This window comes from Pygoscelis adeliae, unplaced genomic scaffold, assembly GCF_000699105.1.
Source record: "Pygoscelis adeliae isolate BGI_AS28 unplaced genomic scaffold, ASM69910v1 Scaffold66, whole genome shotgun sequence".
NCBI lineage: Eukaryota > Metazoa > Chordata > Aves > Sphenisciformes > Spheniscidae > Pygoscelis > Pygoscelis adeliae.
In genome coordinates this window covers 9,155,782-9,172,694 of record NW_008825167.1, presented here as the reverse complement: position 1 = coordinate 9,172,694, position 16,913 = coordinate 9,155,782, and the positions used below count along the sequence as shown (strand labels likewise).

Here is a 16,913-nt window from a genome sequence, read left to right as displayed (position 1 = left end):
GGGATGAGGGAGAGAATCAAAGAGTAAAAGTGAGAAAACTCATGGGTTGAGATAAAGACAGTTTAATAATTGAAATAAAGTAAAATAGTAGTAATAATCATCATAATAATAAAAGAATATACAAAGCAAGTGATGCATGATGCAATTGCTCACCACCCACCGACCGATGCCCAGCCAGTCCCCGAGCAGCGGCCCCCCCGGCCAGCTTCCCCCAGTTTATGTACTGAGCATGACGTCCCATGGTATGGAATGTCCCTTTGGCCAGTTTGGGTCAGCTGTCCTGGCTGTGCCCCCTCCCGGCTTCTCGTGCACCCCCAGCCTTCTCAGTCGGTAGAGCATGGGAAGCTGAAAAGTCCTTGACTAGTGTAAGCACGACTTAGCAACAACTAAAACATCGGTGTGTTATCAACATTGTTCTCATCCTAAATCCAAAACACAGCACTGTACTAGCTACCAGGAAGAAAATTAACTCTATCCCTGCCAAAACCAGGACAGTGAGTGGAATTCAAATATGCTAGGGAAGGCTCAAATTACAGCTAAGAGGCTTTAAGCCATTTCTTCAATAATCTGGTATTTTGGATTTTGTTAAAACCATGCTCTAAGTTTAGAGTATCTATTTCATTTGGAATATGTAATTTTACAATTGTATAATTGCAAATATGTTCTGTATAAAAATACAATGTGATTTCTATTCCTAGTATGAGAACATACACACAGCTGTGTAACCTAACCTAAACCTTCCAGGCAGATATATCTCTGCAGGGAGTACCTAATTCTCTTTTCATAAAATTTAGCTAAGTGTAGAGAAGGACTTTTATTTAAGCCCTATTTAATGGCATAATTTAGAAATTAACTGATTTTTAAGTGGTATTTAGGGATTCTGAGGGGATGTCAGCACTGGAGTAAAATTTCAGTCTGGATATAATGAAGCCATCACTAAAGATCCTGAAAAGATGCCCATTAACTTCAAAGGGTATTGGCCTAAGCCCTCTCTCAGTGCAAGAAGACGACAAAGTCTGGTATCAACCGATGAAGAAAAAGTGGTTTGGCTTTAGTAAACCACCTGTATGAACCAAACATGAACCATGTTTAGTCAAAACACTCCACTCAACCATGACCCAGTAACACGTCTCCCATGAGATGGCACGTTGTTCACAATGATTGCATTGCTCTGACTTGATGCCTTTGAAAGTATGAGCACCATGAATTCACGGTTCCTAAGCTTTAACCGTTTTCTCTAAATTCTCTTTTGTCCAACACGGTACTTCACAGAGCTCACCAGTTGTTAAGGTACAGTTTCATTATTGGTTTTAATGATCCAAATCAATGCTACTGCTGAAAGTGGCTGTCCTGTGTGCACCTTCCCACTCTGCTCTGCCTTCTACTTTAGCATTAGAGACATGCAGATGGCTGGGTCTTTTTTCCCCTCTTCGGTTGGCTGGAGTTTTTTCCTGGGTTATTTTTTATTTGAATCTGGTCTCAAATCTGACTGATCATACCTCTGTGTACCCACTAGTACTAGCACCAAAGAGGAGATGCCACTAGGATATGGCACCAAAGGGAAGACATGGCTGGAGAGGGACACATGTGAGTGGGACCTTCCTTTCAGTGGCAGCATGAATTTAGGTTTGGTAAAACCAATCACGAAAACACCCAAGATAAATCTTGAGCATCTCTCTATGTCATAACACTTCCGTAATAGAAAACAGATGCAAAAGAGAATTAAAGAATAATTTTGATAATATAGAAGTCCAATAACATGTTTTTAATTCTTTTTATTTTGCTGTTTGTGAAAGCCAAAACAGGATTTAATCAATCTCACAGCTTGGACAATTAAGCAGTCAGAGATGAGACAGATATACCAAGAACTTGCACACCTCTGGGGAATCTTTTTTCCTAACTGACTCATATTTGCTAAAGAACTTTATTCTTTCACAGTCCCAACTGCCTCTAAAGTATATTACAGTAACAAATGTTAGAGTTGTGTGCTGATTTAATGATACCCTTTGAAAAAAACAGAAAAAGAGAATGGAGGTTTGTCCTTGACTTTTAACAGCCTGTGAAGCATATTTACAGCTGCAATCACAAACATCAAGAAAAACAGTACCATCCAGCAGTTAGATAAATGTCACTAAAAACATATAAATCTTAGAAGAATGCTCATGCTTATAAAAACAATGAAGTGGTGCATGGCTGGAGAGAGAGACCATCTGGCCAAAGAAAGCGCTTACACAGTAAGAGGCTCCTAGCACAATGAATTGCCTTCATAGCAGTTGAGGCAATAACATTTTTTCACTGGGATGGAGAACTCAGAAACACCAATGAGCATTTAGATAACGGGAAGTTCCTCCACTTCTAGTTCAATCTTACTCAAATGAAGGGTATATTGCATTCAAAATAATTTTTACTTGAAGAAAAAAGACAAGTTTGGCTCCAAGGCACTCTTGCTTGTCTCAGTGTAGTAGATAAAAGCCCTTAATCTTTGTATAATAACCTCTCCAGCAGTCAATCGCATCTCCAGCAATTTCCTCTGCATATGGTCCTATCCGATGAGAATGACCTGCCTACCTGAGGGACACTTGGACAGAACAAAGAATAGCCCTGGGAATACTGAAGCTCTCTAAGAGATGTTTGTATGGAACATGCAACACTTGTGGATATTTTTTACCTATTGGTGGTACCCTTGAGAACTTGGCCATGAACATTAGCTACAGCAATTATGACAAGCAAGGTACACCTGGTACTGAGAAAATACTCAGCATAAGCTTTTATCACACTTGTTATTTTAAATTCTCTCTATGACCTTTCCAGAGCTACCACTTCTTAGACCATAAACACATCAAAGGTCCTCTGAGGTTAGGGACTGGCATTTGTCAAGGCCTGAGTCCTGCAATCACACACGAGTGTTTTCATAAGCAATCAGATGCAGGCTCAAGAGCTCAATTTAGACAAGTTGTGTTCAAATCTAGGCTTGTAATCTACCTGTGGGCTGTACTGTTTACTTAAACTTTTCTTTTCAGAAAGCACTGTGCTATTTTGCATGCTTTGCTATAAGCCAGCTCCAATGGTAATGTAAGTGCTATAAATACACCACAAAAAATAACAGGAAACTGCCAGAATTCTGTTATGGTAAATGCAGTATTCAAACATTTTAAACGGGAGAAAGTAAATTCCACTTTAGAGGAATCACCAACTGCACTGGTTTAGAGACACTAGCTTTCTACACAACGTGCTATAAACCGTAGGAGGAAGCACGGGGTTTTCCCCATCCCCCAGAACAAATTTCACCGTGAAATACTCACATAGATCACACGGCTTGGGGAACCTGATGTACTTGAAGCAGGTACAGAAATAATACTCTCAGATGAAGTCCTCGTTTCCTATGGCAGAAAAAGAGAAGTGAAACATAAAAATAGAGGAGAGGGAGAGAAAATGTAACTGTTACTTCAAAAAAAGTGTGCAAGACATTTCATTTAATTTAACCTTTACCACTCAAAAATGGCATATTACAGTGAGCTCAAAACATACAGGCATGCCAAAGAGTTAAAAATAAAAGAACACTTTAGTCAATCAAATTGACCTTTGGAAATGCGAAAATGATTTACACATGACTTTCTTTTCCCCTCCCTTCAGAATGAAATGGCCTGGAGCACTTCTGGGCTGCCAGGACAGCCTTTGGGCACTGTCAGGGACAGGTCAAGTTACAGCAGCTCCGAGTCTGGGATCACAAGACGATACGGTGGCAGCATTTTTACTCTAAGGTTATACCATCAAACCAATCTACATCGCTTCTGGAACGTGTCACACTACCATGCCATTCACTCATAGCAAACAGCATGACATCCTGCAGAGCATCCTGAATCAGACACCCAGTAGGTTAGCTTTCCCCTCTCTGACTGTAACACTACCAGATTAATTTTAATACTCAACTAGTTTTGCTCTGTTTTCAATCATTCTGGCATTCAGAGTGACAGACCTTTATTGCTTTCTTTTTGGTAGATTCCTTTATGATGAAAAATATAATTGCTTTTAAATAACAAAGGGTTGTGAGACATAATGATATTAACCATGAGCGAACAGACCTGACATTCATAATTGAAGTTTAAACAAATCTTGCTATGAAATCAATAGTTTTATACCCTTCTTTACCCAGATATGTTAATTCATCATAAAATACTCTTTCCAATCTATGGAAAAATCTGTCCCTGACTGCAAAAAGTACGTATTTTTCCACGCACTCTGAATGATTGCCATTTACTGTCTCACCAAAGGCTGGCACTTCTCAACTGGAGATTACAACTGTTCAGACCCTTAAAAGGATTTTAGCATTATTAAGCTGTCAGGTCAAGGAAGCATCTTTCCTACTACTCCAGTCTTTGCTTCAAAGATTTACTAGCTTTTAGAAGCAATATGTGAATATATCTGTACTGTACTGTGTTAGCAGAGCAAACAAACTCAATGATCACAACTATCTTTCCACAGACCTTCTTTAGCCCAAATAGTCCTATGGACTTCTCTGAGACAGTATGTGGAGATACTTGTCCGTATAAAAAAAAAAATCAGTTTAATTGTTTTGGCATGTGTCCTGGTTTCGGCAGGGATAGAGTTAATTTCCTTCCTAGTAGCTGGCACAGTGCTGTGTTTTGGATTTAGGATGAGAACAAAGTTGATAACGCAGGGATGTTTTAGTTGTTGCTAGGTAGTGCTTACACTAGCCAAGGACTTTTTAGTTTCCCATTCTTTACTGACTGAGAAGGCTGGAGGTGCACAAGAAGCTGGGAAGGGGCACAGCCAAACTGGCCAAAGAAACATTCCCTACCATGGGACGTCATGCTCAGCACATAAACTGGGGAAAGCTGGCCGGGGGGGCCGCTGCTCGGGGACTGGCTGGGCATCGGTCGGCGGGTGGTGAGCAGTTGTACTGTGCATCACTTGCTTTGTGTATTATTATTATTATTATATTATTATTATTATCATCATTTTATTTCAATTATTAAACTGTTTTTATCTCAACCCACGAGTTTTTCTCACTTGTGCTCTTCCAATTCTCTCCCCCATCCCACTGGGGGGTGGGGGAGTGAGCGAGCGGCTGCGTGGTGCTTAGTTGCCAACTGAGGTTATTTTCTCCCTCTCATTTTCAGTTGTCTCACACTGAGGCTCTGGACAAGCTCAGAAGGTCCAAGGGGACAAGGCAAACACTGGCATGAAAATAGAGTATTCTCTCAGAAATACTTGTGGCTGCCGTTGAGATTCAACACGGACAGTGTAAGTGCATTGATCTTCTGCATAGTTAAAGCACACTGCATAATAAATTCCTGGAGTTTTTTCAGGGGCTTTCCTCAAGTTAGAGGTGCCATCTTGTTTTTAAGAAGAACTACAATTCATTAACATTTCTAACTTTTGCAACCAAAGTGTAGAGTCTCATCTTTCTAAGGTACTTCTGCAGATTGCTTCCGTGCTTCCTTACGCTATTCAGTTACTCCCACAAATTGTCCCATTTCTCCTCCTGGTGATTAGAACCTGCTCATTCCACATCTCACGCATGCTCTTTATTCTCTGCACGATCCATTACCCCTTTTAGCATCCCCAGTCCATGCGTGCTGCACATAATCTCCTAGCTTTTGCAATAAAAACTCACACCTCTGTTGATTCTATTGCTTCTGTTCAGTTCTTTTCTCCATACTATGCATTTTTATTCTCCCTCCACCTACGCCTTTTTCCTTAACGCCTTTTGATAATCCTTATTCTTTCTCTTGCTACTTTGATTTCTTCTGTCTTTTCCAGCTTCATCCCTTCTGCTTACAATCTTACCCTCCCATCAGTTTTCTTTTTGCTGTCACTCTCTTTCACAACTTCTTTTTCCCTTCCACTCCATCTCCAAAGTTTTGGAGTGTGCTGCCACTTACTCCTTCTGCCTTTGTCACCTACTTTAATTACATGCTCTGCATATATCTATATAAATATATAGAAAGATAACTTTTAAAAACAACAAACTGCAAAGGTTGACCAGAAAATTTCTCATCCAGTATATCCCATTCCCAACTTTACAAGTGATGTTGAGAAGTCCATTACTACTCTCTTTGAAACAGCATCCTTTCTTCTTGGTCTGTTTTTTCGATAATGAGCATAAAGACCAAAAGAAGAGGAAAAACCCAAAGAAAAGGAAAAATGACTAGACTTGGAAAAATTCTTTGAGCTCCGTTCTGGTTTTTTTCCCTACTCAGGCAAAACTCCCACTGACTTTCAGATACAGATGTCTTCCTCTCTGCTGGGGAAGGGGCAGACTCCCAGCACTCAGGAGAGATGTGTTATAAATGAGTCAGCCTTTACACAGTATCTTGCCTTTGTGAGGAAAAGGCAGCGAGTAGGAACGCAGTATAACCTCCTCTGCTATCTTTCTTTGAAGGAAGGGGAAAAAAAAAACCAAACCCTACTACATTTTCAATAAATGACATGGGGTTTTAGCCTTGCAATTTCAGTTACTCAGCCAGAATAAAATCCTTAGGAAGCCTGAAATACTGCTTAATAGTATTAAGCTGAATCAGGAGCACTTACTGAAGTAAAGTATTTTGACAATTTTAAATACACATGTATTAAACAATACAGTTTATACTGAAACACTACTTATTTGATATTCAGAACTCTCCATGAAGAATACCAGAGCAATTGCTTCCCAAACACATCGGTACAAAAAATACAGCCAAGATCCTTCAGGGTAAAGCCCAAACCAATTTTTTTTCAAAACTGTAATTTAGTCAAAGTTGCACTTGCTAACACACCAGATTTGTAAACACTCTTTTTATAGCTGCTGCCTGCTGTCTGACTAGTCCCATGTGCCTTGTGTCCAAGCCTTGGTGGATCAAAGCAGAGCTTTGATGAACAAGGATACCAGGGTACAAGGATACAAGGATACCACTTGGAGCATTAGAGAACAGCAGAACTGAAAAACCCCATACTTGGCCTCCGCATTAAATGAGATAGATGCGTCTCATTCCACCACTTCAGAGAGATCATTTCCCCAGCTACAGATTAATTCTTCATTTCCTAGGGGCAGCTTATTCATCTGCTAACCCTGTAATTATTAAAGTTGCCAGAACTCCCCCCTTTTTCCCCTTGCACACAGACAGATGCACAAATCATCCAACTTAAGGAGGTACTTAAAGCCAGAGATTAAATTAAGTTAGGGCTGGCTTGCCAACATTTAACAAACAAATAATAAAAAAGAAATTCCAAGGAGAGATTTTTTTTGTAAAAACAAATAAAGTGAAAGTCCTCTGATCTTTAAAGTGCAGAGCCACATAAAAAGAGAAGAGGTAGTGCACTGATCACATCATAATCGGACAGAAGTTAAAAATTAACTTTTTTTTTCTTATTCATATTTTCACATTTTTCCTTATTCAGCTTATACATTTAACTCTTAGGTCAGCATTCTTCTGAAGCTGTAGCTTTAATCACTAAGGAAAAGCAGAATATTTATAGTACATTATTACCTTACATTAACCTACTAGATTTCTGTCATTTAAAATTTAAAATTACAGTAGTGAAAAAATTCCAAATCCTTCCCTCCATGCCCGCTGCAAAAAAAGGCCTAGAGAATAATGTGACAGTGGAATAACACTGGGTAAAAAAATAAGGTATTTTTACCTTGTTTTTTTCTTCAGCCTTTGCAGCCTGTCTACAAACTGGATGCCAAATGGATGTACCTGGAAAGTAAATTTAAAGTTCTGCATAATTCAGTTCCCCAATAAGATCCTTAAAAGGTTTAAAATAAGAACCTTCTTAAACCTTCCTGTAAGGTTTTATACGAGACAGCACACTGACTGATTCCACTGCAGTCACTATTTCATGGATACTTTCAAAGCTAAAACTGACAACTTCTCAGCATCATTGAGCCTGATCACATACATATTAAAGACTAGGCACACTTCAGAAAGCTATATGGACTACAATATGTGAGATCAACATCAAAACCTGAGTCCTAAGAAGTGTGATATGGGATCTCTGGAGCTCCTCCAGCCCAATCTCCTCCTCAGAGCAGGTCCCATTACAGCAGGCAGCTCAGGGCTGTGCCCAGTTGGGTTCTGCATATCTCCAAGGGTGGAGAACCTACAGCATCTCTGGGCAACCTGTTCCACTCTCACTGTAAGTATTTTTTTCCTTATATGTAGTCAGTGTTTCCTGTACTCTTATTATGCATATTCTTGTAATAGTCTGGCCCTGGTCATACTAAGTAGCTCACTGTGATGGGACGGAATAGCATTGCGGCATTTAACACTAGCTGAAAATCCAGTCTTTCTTTCCGAATTACTCACTGTACTGATTTTGCACTTCCTATATGTTTGTCTCTCATAAGTCAAATACTAAAGAACTGCATAAATTCAGGGGAATATCCATCCTAGAGGAAGCAGGAAATACAGAAGGAACCAATTCTCTACTGCATGTAAGTACTGAGGATTATGAACTCCAGAGATATAAGTAACCGTAAGTGTGAGAAACAAACTTAATAGCTTTGCATCAGTCACAAAGGAAAAAAAAAACCTTTGAAAAAGTTGAACACAATGTTCAATGGAAGTGGAACGTGTGTAACTATACAAAATAAAAGAATTATTTGTAAATTTTAATAGTAAAAAGGAACCTTTACGTTTATGCCAGTCTGAGCTTGGACAAGCCACAAGCTAAAGCTCCACACAGTTAAATAATGTGAGTGCACTGCAACTTCTGCCTGGCTAAATGGGAAGTTGAGAACTTTTGTGTTATAAATATTTAATGTTTATACTGGGTGGAGAGCACCAAGAAGATTTATTGGAAATGCTTTGTTTTCACAGCAGTTTGATAGTTTTCTAACCAGTGGATTTTGGAAACAAGAAACAAAGTCTATTTCCCAGAAGACAGATGGAGATCGTTAGAATTTATTTCACAAAAATAACCCAGATGAACACAGACTCTAGCAGTAAAAGACTATCTATAAGTACAGATCAGATAGATTATGTTTACTAAGTTACTTAAGTTTTTTGGGACTGAACCACCAAGAAACATCTTTATACCACCTTTAAATTCAATGCTAATTTATATTCCAATTTTAAGTGGGTCTGAGCTTGCCCACTGAAAGCATTTGTCCCAACTGCTGCATAAGTTGATGTAAATCTTCCCAATGGTTTTAGGAAGTATTTAGATCAACTTTTTTTGAATTAGTCCTATCTGTGGTCAAGCAAAACTGGCCGGGCAACATTTTCACACAGAAGAAAAAGAGTCCTTTCACCCAAAAGTCATCTGCTGGATGACCACTGACAACTCAATTTGTGCTAAGGAACATGCAACACATGAACATGCAACAAGTTCCTAAAGGAACTTTACAGAGGATGAAGAACAAGTTATAAAACGCTGGGCTCTGACATTTTTTGTTATCTAACACATCAGGTCAGGCAGTCCAAATACCTAATTGGAGATCTTTCATGAAGTTAACACCAGTTTCTAATGGAAACTGCTCTTCGTGTGAAGACAGAAAGTGTATGATTGTAAGCTGGCATGAATGTTTCATGCATCAGAAAATAAAGTGAGTAAGATGGGTCCAAATTAGCAGGACCTGAGCATACTTTGTATTTGAACTAAAAATCAGCACAAAACCTAACAAATATCCACCCTTATAACAAACTGAACTTAAAAAGAAGATTCACTTGCAACCCAGTTTCAGAGGGTTTGAAATGTAGAAACAAATTTGTAGTTTGATATCTTTTTTTAAGGCATTGATTTCCCAGGGGATTTTAGTACTGCTAAGCTACTTTGCAATTGGAAGAACCACAGCATTTTCTGGCTCCTGAGGGAGAATCCATGAGGACAGACAAGGATCATTATGTCCTTTAATGAGCTAGTTCTTGTTGCAAACCAAAGTGACAATAAAATTGTAATTTTAAATAACATACTAAATTATAATTAGATCTTACTGAGACCACTGTTGTGTTTTAAATAAAGTCTAACTGTTCCAGCTTAATGAATGATTTCAAAGTACGCTTCTAGAAAACTGTGGCCAATTGCAAAGTTGTAATACAGATCTGGGCAAGCATGTGATTTTAGGATAATACACCAGCCTTGCAGTTCCCATGTCCTACTGAGTTTCTCTTTTCTGTTTTCCTTTGAAAAGATACTGACAGTCAAAGACATAAGCAAAAGCCTTCATTTTCTCTGGTGTCTGACCCTGTATTTAACTGTGTAGACATTGTTTTCTTTGATCAGTTTAGCACAGCTAAAAGCTGCTACATATGAAAAACAGATTTTAGCTCATATCTATGTTAAATAACTTTTTTTCCCCATTGAATAAATTATTATGCAATTGTTCTCTATTACCACTGAAATTCCCTGACAAGAAAGACTGAATTCCTCCCTACATAGCTTTCTCCTAAGCGACGCAAGATTATGGCTGCATAAAGTATAGGCATATGGCCTGGCAAGGGCTTCAGCTCCATGGCATCCTCTTCTCCAGCCTCTGAGGGCAGTTAGGTCTGACTGAGGGGAATTCAGGTAAGGACCTTCGGATTTTCTCCTCATACCCAAATGAGAACTGGACTTAGGACTGCTTTAGGGAACCTGCTGTCCCGTATGTGGGTTAACTTTCATCTGAACCATTTATCACTGCAGAAAAACTAACATTTTTCTAGTAAATGGAAAATTTCATCATCTTCATTGTCAAGTACTTCCATCTGCAGGAAATAACTGCTACCACTCATCCTTTCTGTGATTCACACTTGCTGTTGGATTTGAACTGAGAGAAGTAACAGTAAGAAGCAACAAGGGTTTGGTTTTGCTTTTCTTTAGCCTACACATTGCATTCTTCACTTTCTTTGGTAGTTATGAAGTGAGAATATGTGCAAAACATCTCAGCCATGCTAGCAGGTATGGGCAAGAGGTATGCTGCCAAGTGTAACTGGTTTGGTTTTGGGTTTTTGTTTGTTTGTTTGTTTGTTTTTACCTTGAAGATACATTTCTTCTCCTTCTGCAAACATCTGACTGCACCTGACACATCGTGCGCACGTTGGGTGATAATGTTTTTCTCCTGCCTGTTTGGGAAAAAAGGTACACATGATTAAGTATACTGATCAATTTAGCAGCTTCACTATGAGTTTTTCTTTCATCCTCTAGAATATAACTAATTAGAATAAACTAGTTAATGCCAATTAGCTCAACAATCTCCTACAACCACAATGCTTATTTTTGATTACAGACAATTCATGATTTAAAATGTAATTATGGTCTCGCCTACACAAAAAAAAGTTAATGTGCAATAGTTAAGTCTCTGAATTTACAGAATGGAAACAGTTCTATACAGTGAACGCATTTTCCCTGTAGACAACCATACTGTGCACCAAGTGCAAGGTAGCTTAGGACTCACCTGCAGAAGGAAGTTGGGAGGTCATAATCTTGAGCATACATTTGCAATTCACTGTACGTTCTTCATGATCCCACTGAACATATACTCTTAATGCACAGCAAGAACTGTCTTGTTCAAGGAGTGTTTGCATCTGCTTTGAAAATGGCTTGCAGGTAACGGGTACTAAAGGGTTTCCATGAGGAATGTGTGTGGCGTGCCTATAGGACTGTAAGTTCAGAGCTGCCGCTTTTGGGTACTGTGCACTAAATCCCTCATGTAGACAAGCCAGGAGCTTTGCCAATTGTTCTGAGACTAATCCTTGTAATTTAATACCACCATTTTCACTGATTGGAATGAGAATAGGACTGAGCCCTAAATTTGCTCATCACAGCTTAGTAACTCATCAATTTTCATAAATTTAAATTTCCAATTACTTTATAACCCCATTAATTTAAACTGTTTCACCATTGACCTCAGTGTGTTTTTCAAGAGGAGACATCTACCTGCTAAAAGGAGCAAGGGCTTGTCTGTGTCAGAACATCAATGTGCAACACAGATAAGGGTAAAGTTAACCTCAAATTACTATCAGAAAAGAAAGCCAAGATTCTTGGATCAAGGGATTTATGCAGGACTCAATTTTGGCAGCTTGGCCAAAATTCAATTCTATGGCTGACTGTGGGCAAACTTGTTAGCTCTGGTTCCCACAGGCGAGGACAGCAGCACCACAAGGCAATGTTAGCTTGAGCCAGTGACAAAAATAGCATTCAGGGAATTGTGCTCCTCTGAGTGAACGACACGGGCCAGCCCCTCCAAACTGCACCCCTACCCCACCTTTCAGATGACACTCACAAAACAGAGTTCAAGAGCCCAAAGCCGGCTCTTGTGCATGCTCCCAGCACTCCTCACTCTTCAAAACCCCAGAGAATTGAAAGCCAAATTTTGGCATCTCCTTCCTCCTCTCTGACCCCACACTCCTCTGTGATAAGACATAATGGCCCATGGTGTAAGTGGCTTAAGGTCAATGCCACCTCCATTATGAACAAAAGCCAGGAGAATCAAGTAACTCTAAAGCTTACAGCTAAGATAAACTAAGTTTAAGTTAAAGTTAAGCTAAGTTCGACTTCAGCAGAAGCTCTCCTGGAGTTAAAGACAAGTAAATTTTGGTCCATGTACAACGTATCATAACCTGTTTATCTGGAAAAGGTTGAAAGGGTGCTGTGTGTACCTTTAAGAAATTACTATCAAGTATTGCCCCACTGTCTTCAGCGTGTAAATATGCTCTCACAGCATTGCACTGTCAATCCCCCTTCTATTAATCTAGAAATTTAACACTGTTACTACAGGGATGACTTGTCTTACCCTTTTTCACTGACTGAATGTCGAAGCCTTCAGAAGTATTTACACTAAAGAACATAATCTGTTCTGGGGACTATTTTGCCATTCCTAATACCAAATACAGGAGTGTGATAAATTTAGGTTAAAGAATCTTTGGTTTTACTTCATCAGTGTTAACTTCGTTCACCCCTGAAAACCTGTTGCTGTATTTTAAATCAGCAATAAGGAAGAGCAATGCATCTCATGAGAATTGCCATTTTGAAAACAGCTTTGTTCCAGTTCACTCTTCTTTTTATGGTGTCGTTTGTGTGGACTGCTCGGTGATTTCTGCAACTTTAGACATGGAAGATGGTCACCACCGCCTGTGTTGACACCTTAAAGTATCAGACCGTGAAGTATCAGTACTGGTTTTAAACCTCAGGTTTAAAATTGCTTGATGGAGTGCAGGTGTTTAAGCACAGAAGGTTATTTAACTATCATGAGATAAACTTAAATTTGGAGTATCAAGCTGAAAAGAAATATAATTTCCCTTGGAAGATTTGTACTTCACAAGCATTGCTAATGCAATGCATAGCCTCAATAATTCAATTGATTTAGCACAGCTGATACAATTCCCAGGCTAACACGCTCTAGGGGAATTCAATTACTCCTTTGCTAAAATAAACTCTCAGAACACATTCTCAGATAACCTGGATGCATCACAGAATAAAATCTATTTCCCTAAATTTAACAGCACAACGAAATACATCATTTTAATTCACTCTGTAGAATAAGTAATATCAACTAGCTGTAGAATGGCACAGAGGCCTCTTTTTATAACTTAGATACAATTATAACAGAAAAATCAGGGGGCAAGGGTGTAGTGATCCTTTTGTTGATGCTCACACCAGCATAACTCCAATGGATTTTGCATAATTACCTCTGAATTAAAATGGGACATACTCAAAATCATCATATAACTCTAAGTGCTGACAGTCTTCTTTGTTCCCCCTTTTAAAATTTTTTTATGATGTCCCTCTTCTAACCACAGCACAGAAGACAAGACATGGCAGACTCTTCGTCACTTCAAGTATTTAAAACCATCTTTCTAAATGAAGAGGTGGTAGCTGAATCTGAGGCTAGGGACTTGATGCAGGAATTAACTAATAATATTCCCTGATATGTTTATGCAGTTAGCGTGATTAGATACCATAAATTATATTCAGACCTGGGTGTGTTGGGTCCTGAAGGAACTGGTGGATGAAGTTGCTAAGCCACTATCCATCATATTTGAGAAGTCATGGCAGTCCGGTGAAGTTCCCACTGGCTGGAAAAGGGGAAACATAACCCCCGTTTTTAAAAAGGGAAAAAAGGAAGACCCGGGGAACTACAGGCCGGTCAGTCTCACATCTGTGCCTGGGAAGATCATGGAACAGATCCTCCTGGAAGCCATGCTAAGGCACATGGAGGACAGGGAGGTGATTTGAGACAGCCAGCATGGCTTCACCAAGGGCAAGTCCTGCCTGACTAACCTAGTGGCCTTCTATGATGGAGTGACTACATCAGTGGACACGGAAAGGGCTACAGATGTCATCTATCTGGACCTCTGTAAGGCCTTTGACACGGTCCCCCACAACATCCTTCTCTCTAAACGGGAGAGGTATGGATTTGATGGGTGGACTGTCCAGTGGGTGAGGAATTGGTTGGATGGTCACATCCAGAGGTTAGTGGTCAACGGCTCAATGTCCAGACAGAGACTGGTGATGAGTGGTGCCCCGCAGGGGTCCATATTGGGCCTGTTGCAACAGGACAAGGAGGAATGGCTTGAAACTAAAGGGGGGTAGATTGAGACTAGATATAAGGAAGAAGTTTTTTACGCTGAGTATGGTGAAACACTGGAAGAGGTTGCCCAGAGAGGTAGTGGATGCCCCATCCCTGGAAACGTTCAAGGTCAGGTTGGACGGGGCTCTGAGCAACCTGATCTAGTTGAAGATGTCCCTGCCCACGGTAAGGGGGTTGAACTAGATGACCTTTAGAGGTCCCTTCCAACCCAAACTATTCTATGATTCTATGAATGCAACTATAACCCCACTTGGGTACATGCCAAGGAGGCTTTCATCAATGCCCCTTTCTTCTCTCTCTTCAGACTATTTCAGAGGCTTCATCTCATAGATGAACAATCAGTTCCAGCACAACCCAGAAATTTTATAAGCTTAGGGCAGCGACTGTTTTATGTTTTCAGTTTAGTTGTAATGATGGCCTCATTATTTTTCTTTTCTTGGTTATATTGATGTGAGGGAATTTAATGCAGCAAACAAATTCCTAACCATATGGTTACTTTTTCTTTGCACAGTTTGAAAGCTTAGTTTGACAGATTGTTGTCTCAGTGTTTAATAAAATATCAACACACACATAGCACAGAAGAAGTGACATTCATCTCAGAGATCTCTTATGGTTTAAGTGGTAGATTGTAAGAAACCTCCTCAATATCCTACATTTGCTTCAAGACTGCACCAGGTCTTTGTGCCCAGGCATCCAGATGCGATGATAGTATTATTATGAAGATCAATTTAAAGATTAATTCTCAACTGAGATTTCCTTAAACCTGAATAGCAAAGTATGTCCTTAGGAACACAGTATACTACCAACAGTTTAATTTCTCTTCAAGTGACTACACCAGCTTTCCACAATCACTGAGTCAAAGTCTTGGTGTGTAATTTAAAGGTAGAGTCAAAACAGTCCTTAACACTCTGAGACAAGGTATTGTGACAAGGTATTTCATTCCCTTTAGATATGAGGGACGGCTTTGAATGGTAAATCACCTCCACGCAGCAGGCAGAGCCTTCTGGACTGTGTCAACATGAGGAATGTTCTCCCAGCAGAGCCAGGGACCTCCCCACACTCCCTGCCCTAAGCATGGGGGGCACTGCAGTGTTGCTACCTGTCCCACAGCACATCAACAAGTAAACACATGCTTCACTTAAAACAGGACCAGAAAGCTCTGCAACAAAGTATATACAACCACCTTTTCTCATTTCTCATAGCTTCAGGCCTTGAACTAGATAAAAGAAGAATGAACCTGATGCAACAAATGTGAATCACATCATTTAAAGCACAATTTGAAGACAGTAAGGGGTGTTATCCTAAAGTCTGCAGAGCAGTATGAATACCAGGCCTGGGAAACATGCAACGCTAGCAAAACTGGAGTAATTCATACCAGAAGGAATAACCTTAACTTGTTAAGGTTCAGTTTTAAATTAGCTGTCATCACTCAAGAAAAAGATACTACATTATTGCAGACAGCTCAGCAAAAAACCTCTGCTCATTCTCTGGCTATGGCTGCAATAACTGACGAAGTGGTAGAATATATAAAAGATGTTATGTATAATAATTGTAACTCTATCACAATGACATTGCTTGTCTGGCCTCTCATGCCGTTGCTAGGAGTGTGATTGATGACATTTTTTACTGCAGTTGATGAGCAACAACTGCTTATGGATTGACACATGAGGGATTGAACCAGAGAAGCCTAGAGCTCAAAATACAAGCGGAGTCCTGGAAAGAAGACTCAAGATTTCTGACAGTTCTCTCAACAGTGAAGTCTAAGACTGAAGTCTATCTCATCGCATTACTCACTTAGTAAAGTAGCTAGTAAATCATAGAATAGTTTGGGTTGGAAGGGGCCTCTAAGGGTCATCTAGACCAACCCTCCTGCAATGAGCAGGGACATCTTCAACCAGATCAGGTTGCTCAGAGCCCCGTCCAACCTGACCTGGAATGTTTCCAGGGATGGGGCATCCACCACCTCTCTGGGCAACCTGTGCCAGTGTTTCACCACCCTCAGCGTAAAAAACTTCTTCCTTATATCTAGTCTCAATCTACCCCCCTTTAGTTTAAAGCCATTCCCCCTTGTCCTGTCACAACAGGCCCTGCTAAAAAGTTTGTCCCCATCTTTCTTATGAGCCCCCTTTAAGTACTGATAGGCTGCAATAAGGTGTCCCCAAAGCCTTCTCTTCTCGAGGCTGAACAACCCCAACTCTCTCAGCCTTTCTTCACAGGAGAGCTGTTCCATCCCTCTGATCATTTTTGTGGCCCTCCTCTGGACCCGCTCCAACAGGTCCGTGTCTTTCTTATGCTGAGGACTCCAGAGCTGGATGTAGTACTCCAGGTGGGGTCTCACTGGAGCAGAGTAGAGAATCACCTCCCTCGCCCTGCTGGCCAAGCTTCTTTTGATGCC

General features: G+C 40.1%; 1 protein-coding gene across 7 annotated transcripts in view; it reads right to left on the bottom strand.

The window, feature by feature from the left end:
- Positions 1–16,913, bottom strand: part of ABLIM2 (actin binding LIM protein family, member 2) — a 117,437-nt gene that overhangs the window by 46,744 nt on the left and 53,780 nt on the right. For all 7 annotated transcript variants that reach the window (XM_009328825.1, XM_009328827.1, XM_009328826.1 and 4 more), the window contains exons 7-9: positions 10,964–11,051; positions 7,645–7,703; positions 3,303–3,380 (exon numbers count right to left, since the gene is read on the bottom strand). In XM_009328825.1, coding sequence (XP_009327100.1) covers positions 3,303–3,380; positions 7,645–7,703; positions 10,964–11,051 — 225 coding nt within the window. The remainder of the gene's footprint in view (positions 1–3,302; positions 3,381–7,644; positions 7,704–10,963; positions 11,052–16,913) is intronic.